This window comes from Trichosurus vulpecula, chromosome 5 (genome assembly GCF_011100635.1).
Source record: "Trichosurus vulpecula isolate mTriVul1 chromosome 5, mTriVul1.pri, whole genome shotgun sequence".
In the NCBI taxonomy this organism is placed as follows: domain Eukaryota; kingdom Metazoa; phylum Chordata; class Mammalia; order Diprotodontia; family Phalangeridae; genus Trichosurus; species Trichosurus vulpecula.
The window spans coordinates 132479361-132501032 of NC_050577.1; the positions used below are offsets into that span (position 1 = coordinate 132479361).

The 21672-nt window shown below is 38.0% G+C and overlaps 1 protein-coding gene across 1 annotated transcript in view; it reads left to right on the plus strand.

Annotated features, from left to right (window-relative positions):
* Nucleotides 1–14699: 14699 nt before the first annotated feature.
* The window catches only part of LOC118849922 (ankyrin repeat domain-containing protein 26-like), a 71542-nt gene continuing 64569 nt past the window's right edge, over nucleotides 14700–21672 (plus strand). Inside the window, exons 1-4 of the mRNA XM_036759023.1 lie at nucleotides 14700–14757; nucleotides 14855–15057; nucleotides 17834–17981; nucleotides 18612–18670. Coding sequence (XP_036614918.1) covers nucleotides 14935–15057; nucleotides 17834–17981; nucleotides 18612–18670 — 330 coding nt within the window. The 5' untranslated portion in view covers nucleotides 14700–14757; nucleotides 14855–14934. The remainder of the gene's footprint in view (nucleotides 14758–14854; nucleotides 15058–17833; nucleotides 17982–18611; nucleotides 18671–21672) is intronic.

Sequence of the window (21672 nt, forward strand, 5' to 3'; positions counted from 1 at the left end):
CAGCAATACTGTGTGATGATCAACTATCAATAACTCAGCACAATGATCTAAAACAAGAACAAAGGACTTACAAAGGAAAATGCTATCCACATCCAGATAAAGAACTGACAGACTCTGAATGCAGATTGAAGCATATTTTTTCATTTATTTTATTCTTTTTCACATTTTTCCCCTTATCATCTGTTCTTCTTTCAGAATTGTCACTAATATGGAAAAATATTTTACATGATAGCACACATATAATACACATCAAAATGCCTACCATTTTCAGAAGAGGGGAGGGGCTGGAAGGAGGGAGAGAGAGAAATTTGCAACTCAAAATCTTGTAAAAATGACTGCTAAAAACTGTCTTGCCATGTAAATGAGGAAAAAGTACTATTAAAAATTTAAGTTAACATTCAGAAGTGAAGGCTCAAAAAGATACCACACATATCTTTTGAAATCTCAGTTCAATGATAAACCTAATATATTACTCTTCAATATTTGTATATTTTTATTTCATTATGAAGTGATCTTTCCCATTCTTTTGGAATATTCCCTTCTTTCAAATAATTTTAAAAATGATTCTGAAGTGCCTTTATCATTACGCTTCATCTGTCATTCTGTAAGCATCTGGTCAGGTCTAGCCACACTTCCTGAAACAGACGTAAGTACCAGAAGGCTTCAATGTGTTTCTTGGATTCTCTATGAAGAATTTATGGAATGACAAGAACAAAAATCATGTAGGATAAGAAGGCATGGAAGGCTTAAAATCTGAACCAGTGGCACAAGTATCCACAACAATAAGATCATGGGTCTATCAAAGCATTTCATCATATTATTCTTGTATTGATTTGTATTTTTCAGTGTGCATATTCTTAAGGATAATCAAAGGAAGAAGCAGAAAACACATACTATAATTCTCATGGGTGACATGAAGACTATTTCAAAAAGACAATCAACTGAATCACTAGAGTACAAAATTTCTATGGGACAATCTTAACTAACTTAAAATCAAATAAAGAAAACTGCAAACACTAATCACCAAGCAACAGCGGTTGGCACGCCCACGTGAACTGCTTTGTCTGTTGCAGTCATAAATAATAGTTTTTCTTTTCATATTGGATGGTTGTGGACATTTTTCACCCTTTCGCAATGATAATCAATTTCACTTATTGTTGATCTCTAAGTGTTCCATGATTTAAGTTGTTCTTATTCCTCTAGAAACTTTTTCTTTTATTTCAAGCTTTAATTACTGTACCTTTTAAACTATCCGAGGTATTCACATTTCCTCCATTCTTTAAGAAAAAAATCTACCATATCTTGGTTACTTTCTGTAATTGCAAGCAAAAGTGGTGTATAGCCTTCCTGCAAAATAATATTAAGGATACTGTTACAGTATGAAACAATTCTATATATATTTCAATTCAGCTTAAGGCATTTTGTGAACATCCTGTGAACTTGCTAATGACATCATAAGGAAGTATGGTACAATGGAACTTTGGAATGAGAAGAATGGGCATAAACTCTGCTTCTGTTAGTTAATTCCTGTGTGATCACAAGTAAATTATTTCACTTCTCTGGGCCTTAGTTTCCCCATATGTAAAATGACACAATGAAACTAGATAGCCTCTGGGATTCCTTCTAGCTATTAATCTGTGATCAGGACATAGAAACCCAGGATTTGCAAGAGGCTCTTTCATATCATTTCAGTAGTATCTTCCTTTCTTACTATCTTCATGTTATGATCAATTATTGTCTGCATACAGCCAACCTTATTTGCTCAGAACTCTGCTAAGCTAAAGCTATACCCTGGTCATTTTTAAAGTTAACTAGTTCTCTTTACCCATTCCCCTCAAGTTCATATAACCATCTCAAAACTAGAAAATCTTGCCTAGAGGTGGTTAAACCTAGAAGAAAGTCATTCTCTCGGTACTTTCCCTCTTTTCCCAATCCTCCTAATGTGTACTTCATGTTCTTTTTCCCTCTCAAGTGGCAGTAACTAAGAGTTAAACCTTTTCTTAAAAATCAGGAGTTATTCAATAGTTCGCAAAAGGAAATGGTTTAGTCTTTAGGAAATAGAAAAAAAACCCACATACACTTAAGAATTTGTTCTTGTGAAAATTCTGTGTCTGTGTGTTTTATATTTAGTAGGAACAAATTTTTAAAATATTTTTTAAAAATTATGGCACTTCCACATGACAAATTACATAGTATTATCATAAGTAATCTATATGTAGAAAAGCATTGTAGGCAAATATTTGGTGGAATCTCTGCATTCTGAGGAGCAGATCTAATATGTCATGCAAAGAAAATTCTGGAGAGACAGCTGTGATGGAATGGATAGAGAGCTAGCCTCAAAGTCAATAAGACCTAGATTCAAGGCCTGCTGCTGACCCACCTATAATGGCCGAGTGACGCTGGGAAGTCACTTATCATTTCAGTACTCCAGAACTCTCCCTAAGGTAGGGTTTCTTAACTTTTTTTGTGTCATGGACCCCTGCCCAGAATAATGGTTTTAAATGCCTAAAATATATAGAATGCAAAGGGTGCCAATTACTTTGAAATAACTATAAAGTCACTTTTTTTTCAAGTCAATGGATCCCACATTAAGAATTCCTACTTTAAGATCAAATTGTAGAGCAGGCCCTGGTCTAACTCCCAGTAGAGGGAAGTCCCTCATTAGGAGTTCCAATGTGAATAAAATATCCTCTCTTGTTCCCCACCCCCACCCACCTCTACCATTAGAAAATTCCAAAGGCCAATGAACTTAGACTACAGAATTAAGTTCTTTTCATTAAAGAAAGGCTTCCATAAATACATAAATTATAAAACATGTGATTTGGACCCTACCTGTTTACACATTTTAAGCTCAAAATACTTTATTATACAAGAGGTGGGCTTCTACCTTGTTTTTTGCTTCAATATCCATTTTATGTCTAGGCAGCTCTGCTGCTATGGCTGTGTTCTATACAAAGGCAGCATACTGAAGTACAGTGCTGTTGTTGGTGTCCACAAGATTAGGGTCTGCACCATGTTCCAGCAGGATAGTTGCACTCTCCTCCTGCTGTCACTGTACTGCCTGTCAATATAAAGAGAAAGAGACAATAAATACTCTAAGGTAAAATTTAGTATACAAAGCCATCATTAATGATTTGTATACATTCGGTAAATTGCTTAAGCAGGAACTGAGTTATGAGTAGTGAAAGGAATCAGAGAAGAAGGAAGAAAAGCAGTATAAAATGCTCATATTAGGGGAAAAGAAGGTGAAAGAGAAAGATGTTGGGCCAGCAATCACTCTGGTTGAGTGGTACCACTGGGTGTAGAGCAATCTGGTTGCTCTACATTTTAGGGAAGAATATAACCACAAAGGTAGAAAGGAGAGAAGAGTATGTGACAGTTTTCAAAATGAGTTCACATGTAGCTGATGTTTGCAAATACAATAGTCATCACTCTGGGAGTATCTCTATATTAAGTACAGTTAATCTTAAAAATAGTAGAAAATTATCTAGTTGACACACCATTCAGGCCAACTGGCTAGGGTTGTCTTCTTTGATCACTACTGAATACATTTAAAAGTATCTTAACCTTGAAAAGGGACTAGAATTTTTTTAACTGTATAGTGACTCATCATAGGTTTTTGTTTTTCTTTGGTTTTAGATAACTGTTGTATTTTAAGGAAATGGTTGCCTATACTCATTTCCATTATCATTACTCTATTTAAATGATTTTTAATAATCATATCAAAAAACAAGATTAATAGTCTCCAATAAAATCTTGTTATACACTAGATTCTGTATTCTTGCTATTCAAATAAGGCTCAGGGCCTAAATTAAATATAAATGTGAGGGACAAAAGCTGTACCCTACAAATCACAGTACATCCATCAGAAGAAGGTCAGTGAGGATAGTCAGCCAACCTGAAGCCTTTGGCTTCAGGCTTTCAGTGAGCCAATACCTCAGCTGCTTTAACCTATGAGGCTATTCTCACTTACCTATTCCTACTTTGCATCTGTAAATGTTAAGTCTAGCACACTGACATGGACCTATGTGCAGAAGGAACATGCCAATGCCTGTATTTCTTGGCTTTTAGGACAAGTAAACATATTAAGAAAAATTCAAAATATAGCCCATCACTTTTAATTTGGAAAGCTAATGAATGACTGATATTGGAAATGACATGAAAAGAAATGGGGCAAGGACTGGCTTTTCATTGTTTCTAAGAACACATATAATTATTCATTTATTTTCACCAATTAAGAAACTATACAAAATTCATGAATAATGCACTTTGAACCATCAAATTTCCAGCCAGGATTCCACAGATTTTCAATATTTAACAAACAAAATAAAACATACATGTCCTTTAAAAATACATTCAGAACTTAGCTTCACTAGATATAATTTCAGTGACTCATGTTTAAAAATCTTTTTCTATTTACTGTTGCATAAACTCAAGTGAGGTACAGTGGCTTAAAGTTTGCAAGACCTGCTAGGTGTTCAAATCCTACCTCTGACGTACTGGTTTGCGACCCTGGGCAAGTCACTTAGCCTCTAAGATTCTAAGTTGCAAATAAAATACTGGCCTGCAGTGGGGTAAAAGGAGTTCCCTGTACCAATGAAACCACATATCCAGTCCATATCCCATGAGAAACTCTAATATAAACATTTAATTAGATAGCTATATTAGATATGCTGAGAGAGTAATGAAGCTAATTCTACAAACTATGCATGAAAAACCAGCCTCCTTAGATTACAGTCATACTTCACAGCTGTTCTTTACCTGTCTTTATAACTTATGAAAATTGTGTTCTAAATCTTTATTTTAAAATGAAAATACTGATAGAAAACCTCTTTTCCAGAACTTAGGATTTGTTTGGGGCAAGGGAGTTCTTATTAGGATTATTTCAAGAAAAATAAATAGAACAGATGATACCTTTTGGAATATGTCTTTTGGTAGGGCTGTAGACGTAAAAGACTTTGAACAAATTGTAAGATGAGTTGCATTTTCTATGATTACTAGAGTCTCCTCCTGCTCTATATTGGGTACTGCAGGGAGTTAGTGCTGACCCCGGGGCTGCCTGGACCCTAGTGCTTGGCCTGTTGCCTGGGTAATACCAGACAGGCTTAGTAGGAGTTGGAACAGTAGGCGCCCGGAGGAAAGACTTCCGTCCCTAGCAGCTCCCCTAACAGCAACCCCCTCCTGCTCTGATAGCCATCCTTTCTCATGCAGGCAGAGTCCATCCACCAAGGACTCACAAGCCCAGTAGGAGGAACCCAGCCGGCCATTACCGAATGCTCTTGAACCAGTGCCTAACACAAACATGCTTTAATTAATGGGAACTCCTTAGATACTTTACAAGGGCATCCTGCCCCGTGCCTCACATAGCTCATACAGTATTGATACCAGTTTGTATCCTGCCTGAGCCTTCCCATGCCTCTTTAGATACTGTAGAAACAGCACTCCCCTCCTGTTCCCAGCCTTCCCTGTTACTGTAGAACAGCACTCCCCTTCTGTTCCCATACTCCTATGGAAACCACCTTACCACAGCCCTAGTTTTTCCCATACGCTTGTAGGCAACATAGTTTACAATAATCCAGATTCTTCCCACCAGATATCGCTACTTACATCTAATCTAAGTGCAACAATACATTACTGAAGCACATCTCTTTTTTCCCATGCTCTCATCCCCTTGAACACCTGCTTCTGCTTATGTAGTGCAAAACCCTATAAAACTGGATAATGTCTGCCAATAAATCGGAGTTATATCCATCTTGGCTCCTGCCTCATCATTGCGTACTGAGATAGGGCAACTTGCTGGTCAAGACCCTAACAGGGTACAACAGATTGGCCTATTGTTTCCAGTAGTTTGGTGTGAGGGAGTAAGCATGGAGCAGACACTGACTCTTTACTGATCCTAGCACAGAGCATTCCCACCTCCTGACTCCAGGCATTTTCACTAGATATCCCTGCCACATACTGAGTTCTTTCCTTTCCTCTCCATCTCTTGTCCTACCTAGCCTTGCTCCAGTACCAGCCAGAATCCTACTTTCTACAAAAAGCTTTACCCAATCCCCCTTAGCGTTGCTGTCTTCCTTTGTTGATTATTTTGAGATTATCCTGAATGTAGTATCTTGATTTTACATAGCTGTTTTCATGTTGTCTCCTCCATCAGAACTTGAGTGCCTTGAGAGCAGGGACTGTCTTTGCTAGTTTTTGGATCCCCAGCTCTTAGCACAGTGTCACTTACATAGCAAACACTTGATAAATATCTGTTGACAGACTGTTCTTCACACATAGCACTCCATCTCCTAACACTAAGGGTTTCCACTAGCTGTCTTCATGACTAGAATGCTATTCCTCCTCACTTCCACCTCCTGGCTTCCTTCAAGTCTCAGATAAGTCTCTCCACCTACAAGAAGTCTTTCTCGATCTCTCTTAAAACTAGTGCCTTCCCTGTGGGACTACTCCCAATATATCTTGTAGGCATCTTGTTTATACATAGCTGTTTTCACCAATGTCATCTTACAATCTTTCTCTCCTCTCCAGTGCATAATATTTCAATATACATGCTAATATTCCCTCACTTCACAGTTCCTCTTTTCTTATGATCCTCTTCTTCATCCTATCTCAGCCACTTCCAAAGATGGTTACACCTTTGATCACCCGCAAATGCACCACTGCCATACTTGCACATTCTAAATTTCTCTTATCTAATCACAATCTATTGTCATTCCATCTCTTCCTCTGCCTTGTAAATCTAAACACTGTTTTTCACCTATACTAAGACATCTAATCTTAGGCCATAATTCTTGTAGCTACACTCTCCTTCCTCCATGTGGACTCCTTGGTGAATTCAATTCAATTCATTCAACATGTTTGTTCAAATCTACAGTCTTCCCTTGAGTCCCTTGCTCCCTTATCATCTAGTCAATTGTGTCCTACCAAGTCTCAACCTTGAATCACTCCTATCATCTACTGCCATTACTGCTAACCACATTCTACTCAATAAAGGTGGAGAAAACCATGGAACTGTGTTTATTAGGCCCACTACAAATATATGTTACATAAAATCAACTGGGCTCTCACTGCTCTAAGGCAGTCCTTTTATATTCTATCTCCCTAATTAATTCACTATGCCACTTACCACAGCAGCTCTTCCAAACCTTTTTATCCCTTCTCAAACCTCCTATGGTTCACTTTGTGCCTTCTGAGCTAAAACTCATGCCTCATATTTTATTGAAAAAATTGAGGCCATTACCTGAGACTTCCCTGTTCCCCTCTCCTTCTCATCTAACATCATCCAAATGCCTTCCGCCACTATCTCCTCCTTCACCCATCTCACATGAAGAGGTGACCTTCTCCTTGCCCATGAAAATGTCTCTACATGTACAAGTGATGCCATTCTATCTTATCTCCTCCAACAGATGGCCCCCTCTATCATTCTTATTCTCCCTTATCTCCAATCTTCCCCTGCCTACAGGTTAGTTCCCTGCTTGCCTACAAACATACCTATATCATCTCCTCCATTCCCAAAAACCTCCACTTGATCAATCTGTCCCCACTCTCACCATCCCACATCTCTTTTGCCTTTTGTGCCTAAATGCTATGAGAGGACCACTGACACCAAGTGTCTCCACTTCCTGTCCTGTCATTTTCTTTCAACACTCTACAGTCTGGCTTCCAAACTCTCCAAAGATACTAAAGCTCTCTTAAGTGTCAAATGGAATGGTCTTTTCTCAATTCTCATCCTACTTGACCTCTCTGAAGCCTTTCAAACTACAGCCCTCTTTTCCTTGATACTCTCTTTTCTCTGGGTTTTGCAACGCCACTCTTTCCTGGTCCTCCTAAGTATCAGATTCTCTCCTCAGTCTCCCGTGCAGATTACCTCCCCCATTAGACTGACCTTCTAGAATTAAGGGACAATCCCCCACTCCCCCATTTCTTTGTATCTGTTGTGGTTGGCTGGGTGCCTGACACATATAGAAAATGCTTAATAAAAGAAGAAATTAGTTTACTGCCTTGACACTTTTACACTCCACATATCGTGGCTACACTTCACCAGATGGGGCAGCTAGGGGGCACAGGGCATAGGAGCGCTGGGCCTGGAGTCAGGAAGACTCATCTTCCTGAATTCAGATCTGGTCTCAGACACTTATTAGTTATGTGGCCCTGGGCAAGTCACTTAACCCTGTTTGCTTCAATCTCCTCATCTGTAAAAGGAGCTGGAGAAGGAAACGGCACACCATTCCCGTACCTGTGCCAAGAAAATCCCCCAAATGCCGTCATGGATGGACGGACACAAGTGAAACGACTCAAAACGACATTTCACTAGAAGAGAGGAGTGTTTGCTCCCACGTCACCACTGAGAAAGAATAGGTTAGTAGGACGCGGGCTAAGAGTAAAATGAAGGCGTTTCCCATTCATTAGCAATGGGCAGGCAGGAGGCTGAGGGGACGCCAGCTTTCGGGGCTTGCCATCCAATCTCTGGGAGGCAAAGCCTGACCCTGATCCTGACCCTGACCTGCTGCCCTGTCCCAGGTGCTGAGGGGAGTAGCTTTTCCAAGGGTCAGCGGAGGCCCAGGGACACACGCGGAGGAACGGGCGGGGGGTGGGGGGTGGGGAGAGTGGTCTTAGGCTGCTTTAGGGGAGCCTTCCCTTCTCTCCCCCACCGTCCTCTCACCGGTTCTCTTTATCCAGATCGTTCACGCCGGACTTTCCGATTATCAGCAGCTGCTGCACCTTCGCCACATCTCCAATAGAGGCAGCTTTGTGGATCTTCCCAAGGTCTTTGACCCTGATGAGGTATCCGGCATTAGGGCCGGAGGGTTGGACCCCGCTGTCCCTCCGAGGCGGGAAGGAGGCGGGAAACGGGGACACTTCTCTCCTGCTGAGGAACCTAAAAATCATTTTCATCCCGGCGACCGGCTTCAGAGCCGGTCGGGAGAACTCGCCTCTTTACCTTCTCCGAGCTCTTGCCTCCACTGCGGGGAACTGCAATGGCAGGAGGCAGGAGATCAGGAAACTGGAACAGGAAACTTATATTCAACCCTAGAGGCGGTTGTAGCCCTGGCAACGCGGCGAGAGAAGCTAAAGTGCGCATGCGTTTGTCCGATCTGCGGGTCACGCGCATGGGCCCGGAGGTAGTCACGCACGGTGAGTGCGCATGTGCTAGGTCATTTAGCTTTCTGAGGAAAGGGTCCAAATACAGATCGCGACGGTGGGAGACTTCTAGGCTGGCTGGTAATTTTCTTGTATTTTTCATTATTGGATTGAGTTAATTCTGCTCGTGTTTATATTGATAATATATTGATTATATGACATATTACTATTATAATTCCACTCCGTAATATGTATTTTTATACTTAAAGTAATCAAATAGTTTTCCAACCGTCTTATTTTGTCTGTGTTTCTAGTTCACATTAATTGCCTGTGCCACAAAAAGGGAAGGAATATCAACCTGCTATTACTACTCTGATGTTTCTTCCCTTTTCAGCGTGACCATGTAATAGCTAACTATACTGAAGTTTTCATACAATCATTATGTAGTGTAGGTTGGGTGCTTTCTAATTTAAAAAAAAAAAAATGAATGGGTGTGTAACCATTGGACCTAAGTTGCTTGATATCCTGTCCCACGAGAGACTCTGGAGAAGTAGCGATGTCCAAGCCCACAAAGCATGCTTCTTCTGCTTTGCTTTATCGTGTCAGTTTCACCTTGCCCGTAACATAAATGCCTCTTCCAATCCTGTCCGTGATATGAGATGAGACTGGAGTGTGCCAGTTCTCCAGCTATGAGGGTATTAAAGCTTTGCGCTTTTTAAAACCACCGCAGTGAAATCTTTCCTCATCATCTCGAAGTAGGGAGGAGAACTAGAGACTTTGTTCTGTACAAATTTAGCCTAATTTTTCCGATCCTCCATTTTGGGAAAGTCTAGGACCATTTTATCTTTAGCAATATGTCATAACATTTTTACCTTAATTACATTTTAATGGGGAGAAACAATGTAAGAGTCATAATAAAATAGTTAATAAGTACTCAGTATGTATTATGCTCTGTACTGACATTTTATTCAAAAATTCATCAGAGTGTAGCAGTAACCCTAAGTTCCCAAAGTTTGTGTAGACAAAGTGAACACTCCTGCAGATCTTAGCAAGTTCGAAAGACTGGATAGAGGGCTGGCCTTTACAGCAAGAAGTCCTGGGTTTGAAACCCACTTCTGGTACCTACTGGCTGGTTGACTCTACACAGGTTGCTTAACCTTTCACTGCCTCAGGTTACTAACTCTCTAAAACTATAATTAGCAAAGAAATTGCCTGTCTGTATCAGTGGAAGTAATTTTTCTCACTAGGAGTTCCATACAGATGAAATCTCATATCTGGTTGAACATATCTAGTTCAAAAGAAATCTGGCAACATCTTGTTGGATGGATTGGAGGTCTCAGAATGGTTATATGAATCAAATAATAAAACCAGTGAAATGGGCAAGTGGTCACTTTTTAATTGCTTCCCTTAGACTACTGTGATGGTTGATAGAAAATAAAAAGTATTGATTTCACTGCCCATCTGATTATCTTTAGACTGTATTTTGGGGGAGAAGGTCAGAAGAAATAACACATGTACCTTGTACATCATAAGTTTTTGTTTTTAGCATCCCTCCCCAGGAAGGCTTGAAAAGAGAAAATATGTTGGTTTGCAACTCATCAGCCGCTTCCTTCTAGGGATTGTAGAGGTCTGTCTATGCAAGGTACATTATTTCTCAATCTCTTACCTATGGAGAAGAGCTAGAAATATATTATATCATACTAAACAGAGCAGTCTCAGGATCTCCCCCAACTTACAGAATGGACCAAACAGGTCATGCCGTGTCGTGCTCAATGTGGCAGTACTATTGCTCCAAACGTTCCATCTATGAGGTGTGTGGTGAGAAAGGTAAAACAAATGTGGTGTTTCTCAATCTGCCTACATAAAAAAGCCCAGATTAATCCCGTAATGTCCTGTAATTAAATCTGTAATGTCATAAACCTCTTGTTTATGATATCTGCTATGTGCTCTGTCAGTGTGGAAGAGTGTGCTTGTGAAATGGCTAATGTAAACAGATCACTGACAGATACATGCTACTTGAAGATCTCTTTTTACCCACAGAGCCTTGATACTTAAGACACTTATGTCTAGCATAATTCCATTTGTGTCACAGGTCTTTGTCACGTCCCCAAAAATAGCAAAGCTTCATAAATTATACTTTTAATATTAATGTCATGTATTGGTATTTATGTTTTAATGGTACTTTACTTTCTCCAGTAGTGGAAGAAAGTTCCCTAGAAGACTCTATAAGCAGGTAGGCTTCATAGCAGGTTAATATTTCTTTTAATTAATTAATTCACATGGTCCATTCTCCAATAGGTATTTCTGTCCCAGGGAAAGCTGATTCTCATGCCCCCCCCCAAAAAAAACATATTTTCAATTTAACCAATTCCCACCATCACATTAACCCATGTTTTTACTTCATTACCTTTCATAGAATTATGTTTATTAAACATTGTCCTAGTATATTTATTTATTAAGCAGATTGGCGACTTGTGTGTTAGAAAGTTGCCTGGGAACATGAGGGATTAAGTGACTTGCTTGGGCTCACAAAACCAGTATGTGACAAAGGGAGCGCTTGAATCCAGTATATTTGTATTCCCAGACCTACTTCTTATCCACAATTCCCTAAGAGAACTGTTAATAAATAGTAGTTAGATGAGTGAAGAATGAGCAAGGTATGTTCTTCAATATGGCCGCACTATATATTAGCCACCTGGGATGGATTCCTAATAAGCCTTTTAAGACACATCTATAGTACAAATACGCATCTTATAATTGTGGAGATGTATGTAAGTGCTCAGGGATTATCAAGTCAAGGAGTATGTACACAGAGTGGGGATTAGTCACAGGGGACAAGGTCCTAAGTCAAGACAGAAAGTGGTATTTGAAATTTCTCAACAAGAAGTCACAAGGGTCTGGTGAGTAGTTTCTGCTTAGAACTCTTGTAGACAACAGTGGTAGAAAGCTGCTTCTCACATTGAGATTTTGTCAGGAATCTTCTAGTTCCCAATTTGAGGCATCCAGGCAAACTGGCGTATCTTGAGAAGAGGTGGCAAGCCTGTTAAAAGGACATCACTTCTGTGGAGCTGCTAGGGAGACAAACAGACTTAAAGGCCACAACTGGAATGGCTAAAGGAATCCTAAGTGCTATAGAAATTTTACTACTCACTTTTCTCTGACTATGCCTTGTACTCTCCAACCTCCAAGACTTTCACTCATGTAGCTAGTTCCTTTCTTCTGAAATGTCTTTCTCTACCATTTGTCTTTTTACACTATAAATCATAAATTAATGTATAAATGAAGGCCTAGGTCAAATGCTACTTATTTCGTGAAATCTTTTTTGATACCATTTCTTTCTCCTTTCCTATTTGGAAATAAGCTCTCCCTCTTTTGATGTCCATTAATACCTTAAGTTGCATCACATTTCCCATATTTATCACACTGTTTTATATTATAGTTATTGGTCTAAATATCTTATAGCTCCTTAGGGATGGAACATCTCCTTTTATCTCCTATTGACTTTAGTAGAATAATTTACACATAAGAATATGAGTTAGATGAATTGACCTTTTTTGTGAGTGAATAGGCAGGATCAATAAGGGGCTAGACGCAAGTAATGATAATAGCTAATACTTATATAGCACTTACCACGTGTCAGGTGCTGTTCTAAGGACATTACAGTCATCATCTTGTTTGATCTAAACAACAACCCTGACAGGTATGTACTGTTATTATCCCCATTTTACAAATGAGGAAACTGAGGCAAACAGTGGTTAAGTGACTTGCCCCCAGGGCCACACAGCTAGTAATTGTCTAAGGGAGAAATTGAACTCAGATCTTCTCAACAGCAGGCTTGGTGCTCTGTACATTATATTTGTTCAAATATCCATCTCCCACTTTTGTAGAACGTACTTTTTATTTGGTAGATAATATTTTGACCCATATTTCTTTATTTTGTAAATATTGTGTTCCATTTTCATTTTGATTATGTCTGTTACTTGGTACATGATGTATACGCTTCTGGCAGCTTGTAGTAAGGAGGCAGTATGATGTGGTGACAATGAATTATGGCACTACAAAGGACAGAAGAGAGGTGATAACAGGGATAGGAAGATTTAGTGAGGGTTTTTTTTCAGAATGTGGGAGACATGGACATGTTTGTAGGCAATAGGGAATGACCTAGTAAATGGAAGAGATTAAAAATAAATTTTAGAGTCAGTATGAGAGAGGGGGCAACTCTGTTGTAGGAGATGGGATGAGATGGGATCAAGTAGAGGGCCCAGCCTTTGTAAGGAGCAAGGCCACTTCATCGTGTGACATAGGGACGAAGGAGATAGTGGCAGAAGGCATCTTAGTGATAAGAGATGTAGAAGAGGGGAGAAGAGGGAGCTCATGTCAGATGGTCTCAATTTTTTCTGTAAGATATGAAGCAAATTTCTCAGCTGAAAGTACGGGGGAAGAGGGAACCAAGGACAGTTTGAGAGGAGATGAAAAGGTATGGAAGAGTAGCTGTGGAGAGTGGGATAGTGAATTGATAAGGTATGCTAGGATTGTCTACAAGCGGTAAAGGTCCAATTGAGGTTATATAACATAACTGTGTAGTGGTCCTAGTCAGAATGGTTGCATGATTTTCTAATTTTTAATTGGTTTCCTGCTTAAAATTACATATTTTATTTCATGCACTTAAAAACAATTTTTTGAATAGTGGTCTAGGTTTCACTAGACTGCCAAAGAGGTCTATGACACAAACAAAAAATTTAATGAATTTTTTTTAGGGTTTTTGTCAGGTGTACATAATACTGATTCTTGGCATTGACTCAAAAGCAGTAAACAATACATAACAAAATATCCACCATCACCTTCATAGCTTTTCCTAGACCCAGATAGTTTCTAGAGGGTAAAGCCCAGTCCTTCCAAGTGCATACATACATATAACACAAAAAATTCAAGCAATACAACAATTTGCAGTGGATAGTCAGTATGTATTCAGGAGTTCTAGTCCTTAGATGAAGATATAAGACCTAAACTCAAGATCTCAGCTTTTTCTCAGTAGCACAATGAAGGCACTCAAGATCTTGTGTGAACTGCAGTTCTTATAGCCTATATTTTTCAGTTTAGTGGCCCCTTCCGAGCAGGAACCTTTGATTTCTTCCTGCTGAACGTGTCAAGCAGTAAACCCAGCAACCAGACCTAGAAAAAGCGAGTCTGACACCAACATTTCCCTAGTTTCCCCAATCTTGAGACCTTTAGCCAGGTGTCTCTTCCCTCCTTTAGTTTTAACAAAAGAAGTAACTCAATTTTTTTACTATTCCAAAATACATAAAGAAGCTAAAACTAATAACTAAGAGACTTTAACTTTCTTTTGTTATAATTAGTGATTTGGGTGATATATCGAAATACTAATTTCTAACCTAGTATTTTTCAATGATATGACAGATTGTTGAAGAATAAACTTATACTTGGTATATCGATTTTTGGTGAAAAAAATACCGCAGAAGATTTTATTTTCTATATAATGATCAGATTATATACAATACAATAGTAAACCTCAGAGAAATGTGAACCGTTAAATGCTAGCATTTTATGGAAATTGATACTCAATTATTATTATCACCTTTTTTTTTTTTTCGGCAGAACCTCCCAACGTGAACTTAACCAAAATAATAAGTGCTTCTCGGCAAATAAGGAAAAACTGTAAGCTATTTGAGGAATTTACACTCTCATATTATTATTATTCTTTGCCTTGAAATGATAAATTTGTTCATGTACTCTTTATTTCTTTTTAATATAGTAGATGGAAAGAGTAACACTGTCAGTACAGAACATAGAACTTTTCTTGGGCACAATCAATCACATAAGGAAAAAGAAGATATGACAAATTCCCTTCCTAAGCCTTCATCCCAAGCCCAGTGCTCCCCTCATCCTGTTCATCCTTCTCTGGGCTCCTTTTCAAAGTCTACCCAGGTGATGACTGCTCTTCTGGGCATTAACAAGGTAATTACATTGGCTATGGTTCCTGTCCTTCTTTCCATATGTGTTCACCCTCTGTCCTTTCCTCCCGTGCTCATCCCAACTTCATGAAGATGGCAAGGATTCTAGAAATGGAAGTCCTCAATAGGCACATCAAAAGAAAACTGAGGGAAATTTATATATTGAAGATAAAACATTGATAGATCCAGACAATTCATGTGTGAACCATCAGATGGAAGAAGAATTAGAAAACAGCCAAGAGGAAGGACAGTTAGAAGATTATGAAGATGAAGTGGTAGAGGAAGAAGAGTGAAGAAGAGGAGGAGGAAATCAGTCAAGATGATCAGGGTGCTAGAGATGGAGAGGAAGGATCAGAATATGTAGATACAGAGGATGAAGAAGAAAGTCAAGAGGAGGAAGATTTTGAAAATATGAAGGAAAAAGAGGGTTTGAGTAACCAACAGAATCTCTTCATGCTAGTAAATATGATAGAAATGAAGCTAAATGTAAAATAGCTGAAGAAAAGTAAGTAACGAACATTCCTACAGAATTTCCTGTCAATTATGATTATTTATGGAATCTTAGATGCAAACTTGTATGCCACTTCTCTTAAGGTAAAAAATAACAGAATATTTTGTTTAATCAACAAACTATTTTTCTTGGAAGTACTAGAGTAAGATCTAAAATGAACCTTATCGCTTACCTAGTGCATTCAACCCCTTAATTTTAAAGTTCTAAAACTTAGTCTTTCTGTTATCATAGGTAAAATAGAACAAGAATAGGTGAAAAAATATTTTAGGCCATAATTTATTTTCATTCATTCAAAAAATTGTTTTCTACCACATAATTTACTTAAATGTGTAAAATGAATGAAAATGGAATTCTTGGTTGATCATGAGCTAAAAAAAGTTTCCAGTAATAATAGAATTATAAAAAGAGAAGGAACTTTGAAAGATTCAAGTGCATATTTAGAATGCATATGTATCATCCCTAACATTCCATTTTTAAAACACTCAGAAAAAATGATTCCAGAATATTTTTATTAGACCTTCATCATTTTAACCTCAAGAGTTGTAAAATTCTGAAATGGAATATCCTTTTAATTGTGACCAATTTTAAGCTTACCTGTCTTTGTTCTTCAGATGGACACTGATTGTTTAAGGAAATAATTAACATAGAGGAATATGAATCAGAATTTGAATAATAATTTTATTATAATCCTACACTTTCCAACCTTTTTTAAAATAGATCTGATTTCCAAAACTTTCATTTCTCTTCCATATGTTATTAGCTCACTTTGTATTGTGACCTTATACAGAAGTGGGACAAAAAAAGTTGTAATTTCAAATTCCAACATTTCATTTCCAATTTCTCCTTTATATTTTAATAGCAGTCATAATAATTCCGAATTCTTATAATTCAACAATTTATCATACATTTATAAAATTTTATTATATGCAAGGCATTTTGTTATATGAAATTCAGAAACAAAGAAGACTCAGTCCCAGCCATCATGTACTGTACAATTTAATTGTGGATTTAAGGCATCCACAAATAACTTTAGTTTCTCATAGCTATTGAAAAAGTCAGTTTAAAACTGACAGTGTTATTAATCAATCTACTTGAAGTATTTGTAATACTTGTATTTTAAATGAAACTAAAGTTCAATCTATTTCCTCTTCATGTATCTTTGTTTCAGTCAAGCTAGATTACCCATCATTTCCTGAATGTACCTTGATCTTTTCCTCCTTCAGTACCTTTCCTTGCACTGTTCCCTGTTTCCTTGCCTCATTTTTTGCCACCGGAAATTCTAGCTATCTTTCAAGGCCCAAATCAAACGATACCAATTATATAAAGTTTTCACTGGTCCTTCTAAATTCCTATAGCCCTTCGTAATTCCTTAATACATTTCACAGATTCTTCTTTCTCTCATATTTTTATCTTAGTAAACGTTGATTAAGTACCTGCTGTGTGCCTGGCAGTGTGCTAAGGGCCAGGGAGATAAATATAAAAAACAGCAATCCCTGCCCTCAAGGAGCTTAAAGTCTAATCAAGAAGCTTAAAATCTAGTGGAGGAAGACAACCCACAACATCAAAGGAAACCTGTGATTTGGAGGTTGGGGGAAGCTACCTGGTGCTGGGATGTGGGGAAGAAGTTAGAGCACTCCCCAATAGTGTAGCAAAGTGTAAAATGAGGAGACATCTGTGCCATCTCCTCCTTCAATGGAAGCTTTGGAGTTCCTGGCTTTTCCTCCAGTCATGGGGGCATTGGGTGGGGATTCAGTAGAGTACCAAAGCTGATGGAATCTTGCAGGATGATGAGGTTTTCCCAGTCCTAAGATTCCTAGGACCTGGTGGAGAAATCCCAGAGTCATCTGGAGAAATGAGGAGATGTCTGTGCTGGGATCCCTTCTTCATTGGAGGTTTTGAAGTTCATGGCTCTTCCCTGCACTCAGAGGATATGTTATCTTTTCTACTACATTAATACTTGAGTATAAGAACCGTTTATTCTATTTATTTTTCTCAGTTCCTAGTACTTGAATGTGTTGAAGGAAGAATTAAAACATCAGCATATGTCATGCTGTAAATTAATATTTCTACTTATGGAGAAGAGTTTTTCCTTAAATTAAATGTCTAAAATAAGTGATTGGGAAAATCTAATTCTTTGCATGATTTGATCGTTAGGTTCGTCAACATCAGGCAATTATAGTAGGTTAGATAGATTTTCATTATTCATGCTAGCAATAGATTAAAGAAAAGTTTTGGGGGACATTTTGTATTTCATTCTTGTTAATTATAGGAAGAATCAACTGAATCAGAGGGGGAAGAAAAGGAAGATGGTATATTAATTGACAGTGGTACTAGAGAGCAAACATCTCCTGAAATTCCAAATCTTGCTAATGAAGTTCAGGCTCACAATACATCAGTGAATTGTGCTGTTAGAAAAGGTAAGTTATTGTTTTGATAGGACCCGTGATTTCATCATTGTAGGAAATTCCCAATGAGGAAATTTCTACCAATGCAGAAATGTTCTACAGCTTATAGCCTTACTGAGTAACCTGGGGCACTTAGAAGTTCAGTGTCTTGCCTCGGTCACACACCCAATATACCAGAAATGGGACTTGAACCCAGGTCTTCCTAATTCCAAAACTGGTCTCATATCCACTGTGTTGTGCTGCCCCTCAAATTGTAGAATATGCTTACAAAACTTTTTCTGTGAAATGCCATTATAAACCTACAAATTTAATGTGTATTGACCTAACTGAAGTATGTTAAATATAAACAGTCTTTCTCTTTCTCCTTTATTGTGTATTTCAAAAAAGAAGTTTGTTATACAGTCTTGTATAAAAGTATCTCTTTAGCCCCTAACTTCTTTCTTTGATGGATCCTCCTTTGCCCATTGTGCCTAAATCCAGATGTTGCTCTTATTCTGTTTTTGTCTCCCGGAATTTTCTTCTGTTGTCCTTTTTGTTAAATCTTTGCTGAAGCAATTATGACAAGATACTTCGACAGTTTTCATGTTCTTAGTAGCACATATTCTAATTATTAATGTGGGGTTTTTTGCCTATATTTTATAGATTTGATGTCAGCATTAGGATTGGAAGAAGAAGATGCAGAATCACCTTGGGATTCAGAGGTATCTTCTCTTAAGTTATTTTGAAACTTCATTATTAATTGTCACCTTTAAAATTACATTTCATATTTGCTTCTTTAGTAATCATTGCAATGGCCTAGGTAGAATTAGAATAAGAATTTTAGAGCTGGAAGGGAAGTTAGACATAATCTAGTCCAGAGAATTTTGGAGTCTGAATGCAGATGAAAGCGTACTATTTGCTCTCCTTTTCTTTTGTTGTTTTGCTTTGTTTCTTCTTTCTTGTGGTTCCTCCCATTAGTTTAATTCTCCTTTACAACATGACTCATGTGAAAATACATTTAATATGAACGTATAAGTAGAGCCTATACCAGATTGCATGCTGTCTTGGGGAAGGGGAGGAGGGGGAGGGGAGAAAATTTGAAACGCAAAATCTCATGGAAGTGAATGTTGAAAATGAAAAATAAATTAATTATTTAAAGAACAATAATCTACTCCAACTACTCATTTAACACATGAGGAAGCTGAACCCCAGAGAAGTCAGGTAACTTGCCTGTGGTCTCACAGCTGGTTAGTGAAGGAGCCAAGAATAGAATCCAATGGTCCTAACTTTGAGGCCGTGCACTTTCCACCCTTAATACCTTACTAATTTCAAACTGTCATTCATTCATTTTACTAATTTCAAACTGTCATTCATTCATTTAGTCAATCAGTCATTGAGTGAACAAGTGCCACAGTACTATATGCTCTTTTACGTATTAAGATATATTCCAGTAAAGTAAGAGACTTTAGACAAAGACTTAGTACACTTTAAGTGATTGGATAGATAGGACACAGGTACATATAAGGTGATTTTTATGGCCGACTTTTATCAAACTTCTCCACAACTTGTATACACAGCTACCGAGGGCAATACTAAGGGCAATGACAGAGTAAGTCGTGACTAATCAGGAAAAAGTCATGAAAAAGGTAATAATCAGGACTTAATCGTAAGGGCAAATTTTGATTGGCAGAGAGGAAGGAGAAAAATATTCCAAGAGAGGATAGATAGAAGGACATAAGGATGGTTGCAAAGAATGTAAGGAGTGAGGTTTGTCTGTAACAGATGGCCTGTAATAGGGAATATAAATTATTTTCTATAAATAAGATAGTGTGAGTTGAGGTCTTGAATACTAACTTTAGAATTTGGGGGGACGATAGAAGGGAGGGCAGATGGGGGAAGAGATAATCAAAAACAGACACTTTCGAAAAGGGACAGGGTCAAGGGAGAAAATTGAATAAAGGGGGGTAGGTTAGGAAGGAGCAAAATACAGTTAGTCTTTCACAACATGAGTGTTGTGGAAAGGTTTTACCTAATGATACGCATGTGGCCCATGTTAAATTGCTTGCCTTCCTAGGGAGGGTTAGTGGGGAGGGAAGAGGGGAGAGAGTTTGGAACTCAAAAGTTTTAAAAACAGATGTTCAAAAAAAAAGTTTTTGCATGCAACTAGGAAATAAGATACACAGGCAGTAGGGCATAGAAATTTATCTTGCCCTATAAGAAAGTAAGGGAAAAGGGGATGGGAGGGGAGTGGGGTGACAGAATGGAGGGCTGACTGGGGAATGGGACAGCCAGAATATATGCCATCTTGGAGTGGGTGGGAGGGTAGAAATGGGGAGAAAATTTGTAATTCAAACTCTTTTGAAAGTCAATGCTGAAAACTAAATATATTAAATTAAAGAGAATAGAAAAAGGAAAAAAAAAGAATTTGGGATTTGATTTGCATCAAGGAGTCACTGTCATTTCTTATGCAGTATAATAATATTTTGAAATTTTGTGTTTTAGGAAAGCTTTTTGTGATCAGTATGGAAGATTAACTGAAGCAGAGGTGTATTATAGGCAAAAAAATGTCATTTCAGTAGGTGTAAGGTGATGAAATATACTGGAGCGATTGTAGAAATAGGAAAAGTTAAATAATAACTTATTTATTTTAGAGAAAGATTCAACAGTATGTAGCAATTACTTGGCTACAGAGAGCAAAGGAGATAACTGAGTTTTTAAGCTGAGAACCTGGAAAAAGGTAGATATCACTGCTAGAGACAAGGAAGTTAGAAAGGTTTGGGGGCTTACAGGATGACAGGTTAAGGTAACTTTTTAATATATTAGTTCTCAGGAAACATTTAAATGGAGCTCTCTCATAGATTGCTAGAATTTTAGGAACTTGAGAGTAAAGTCAGATGGTTTTCCATGTCTTCTGGCAAAAGGGGGTCAGAAATCTGGGTCACATAAGAATCTCTCTTATAATTGAAATAGGCAGAGTTGAAGGGATTAACTCCCAGCTTTGTGTTGGAGATAATCAAAGGCAGAAGTATGAAGTGTGAAGACAAGAAAAGGGTAGTGAGTACGCTTCTGCTTTTTAGTGTATATAAAATGTTGAGTGGAGACTGTTATTACCAGGTACCAGAAAAATTAAAAAATCGTGATCCACAAGAAGTTTGGAGGCCATCATATGTGTTAGACATATGGGAAATTAAAATGAAGGAAATTAAATGAAGAGAAAAAAAGAATAATCCAAGTGTGGGAGACCCCTAGAGAAAGTGCGAGTTGTATTGAGTACTCTACAGTCAACAATGAATTGTTGAGTACAATAGATATGGTTGGTGTGATTAAGCTAACGTTTTCTGTCATTCTGTCATAAATGTCACAGATAGATAAACTAAGTCATTTTGCACTGTGCAAGGCACTGTTGTTGTTTCGTAGTTTCAGTCGAGTCTGACTTTTCATGACCCCATTTGGGGTTTTCCTGGCAAAGGTACTGGAGTGGTTTGTCAGTTTCCTTCTCCAGCTCATTTTATAGATAAGGAAACTGAGGCAAACAAGGTCACACAGCTAGTAAGTGTCTGATGCTAGATTTGAACTCATAAAAATGAATCTTCCTGACTTCAAGCCCAGGACTCTTATTGACTGCACCACCTTTTCTAAGGGGATTATATACTGTACATTTGGCCTCAAATGTTATTTTCTTCTCCCATATTGTTAGCGTGTGGAAAATAGTATTTTAATATAA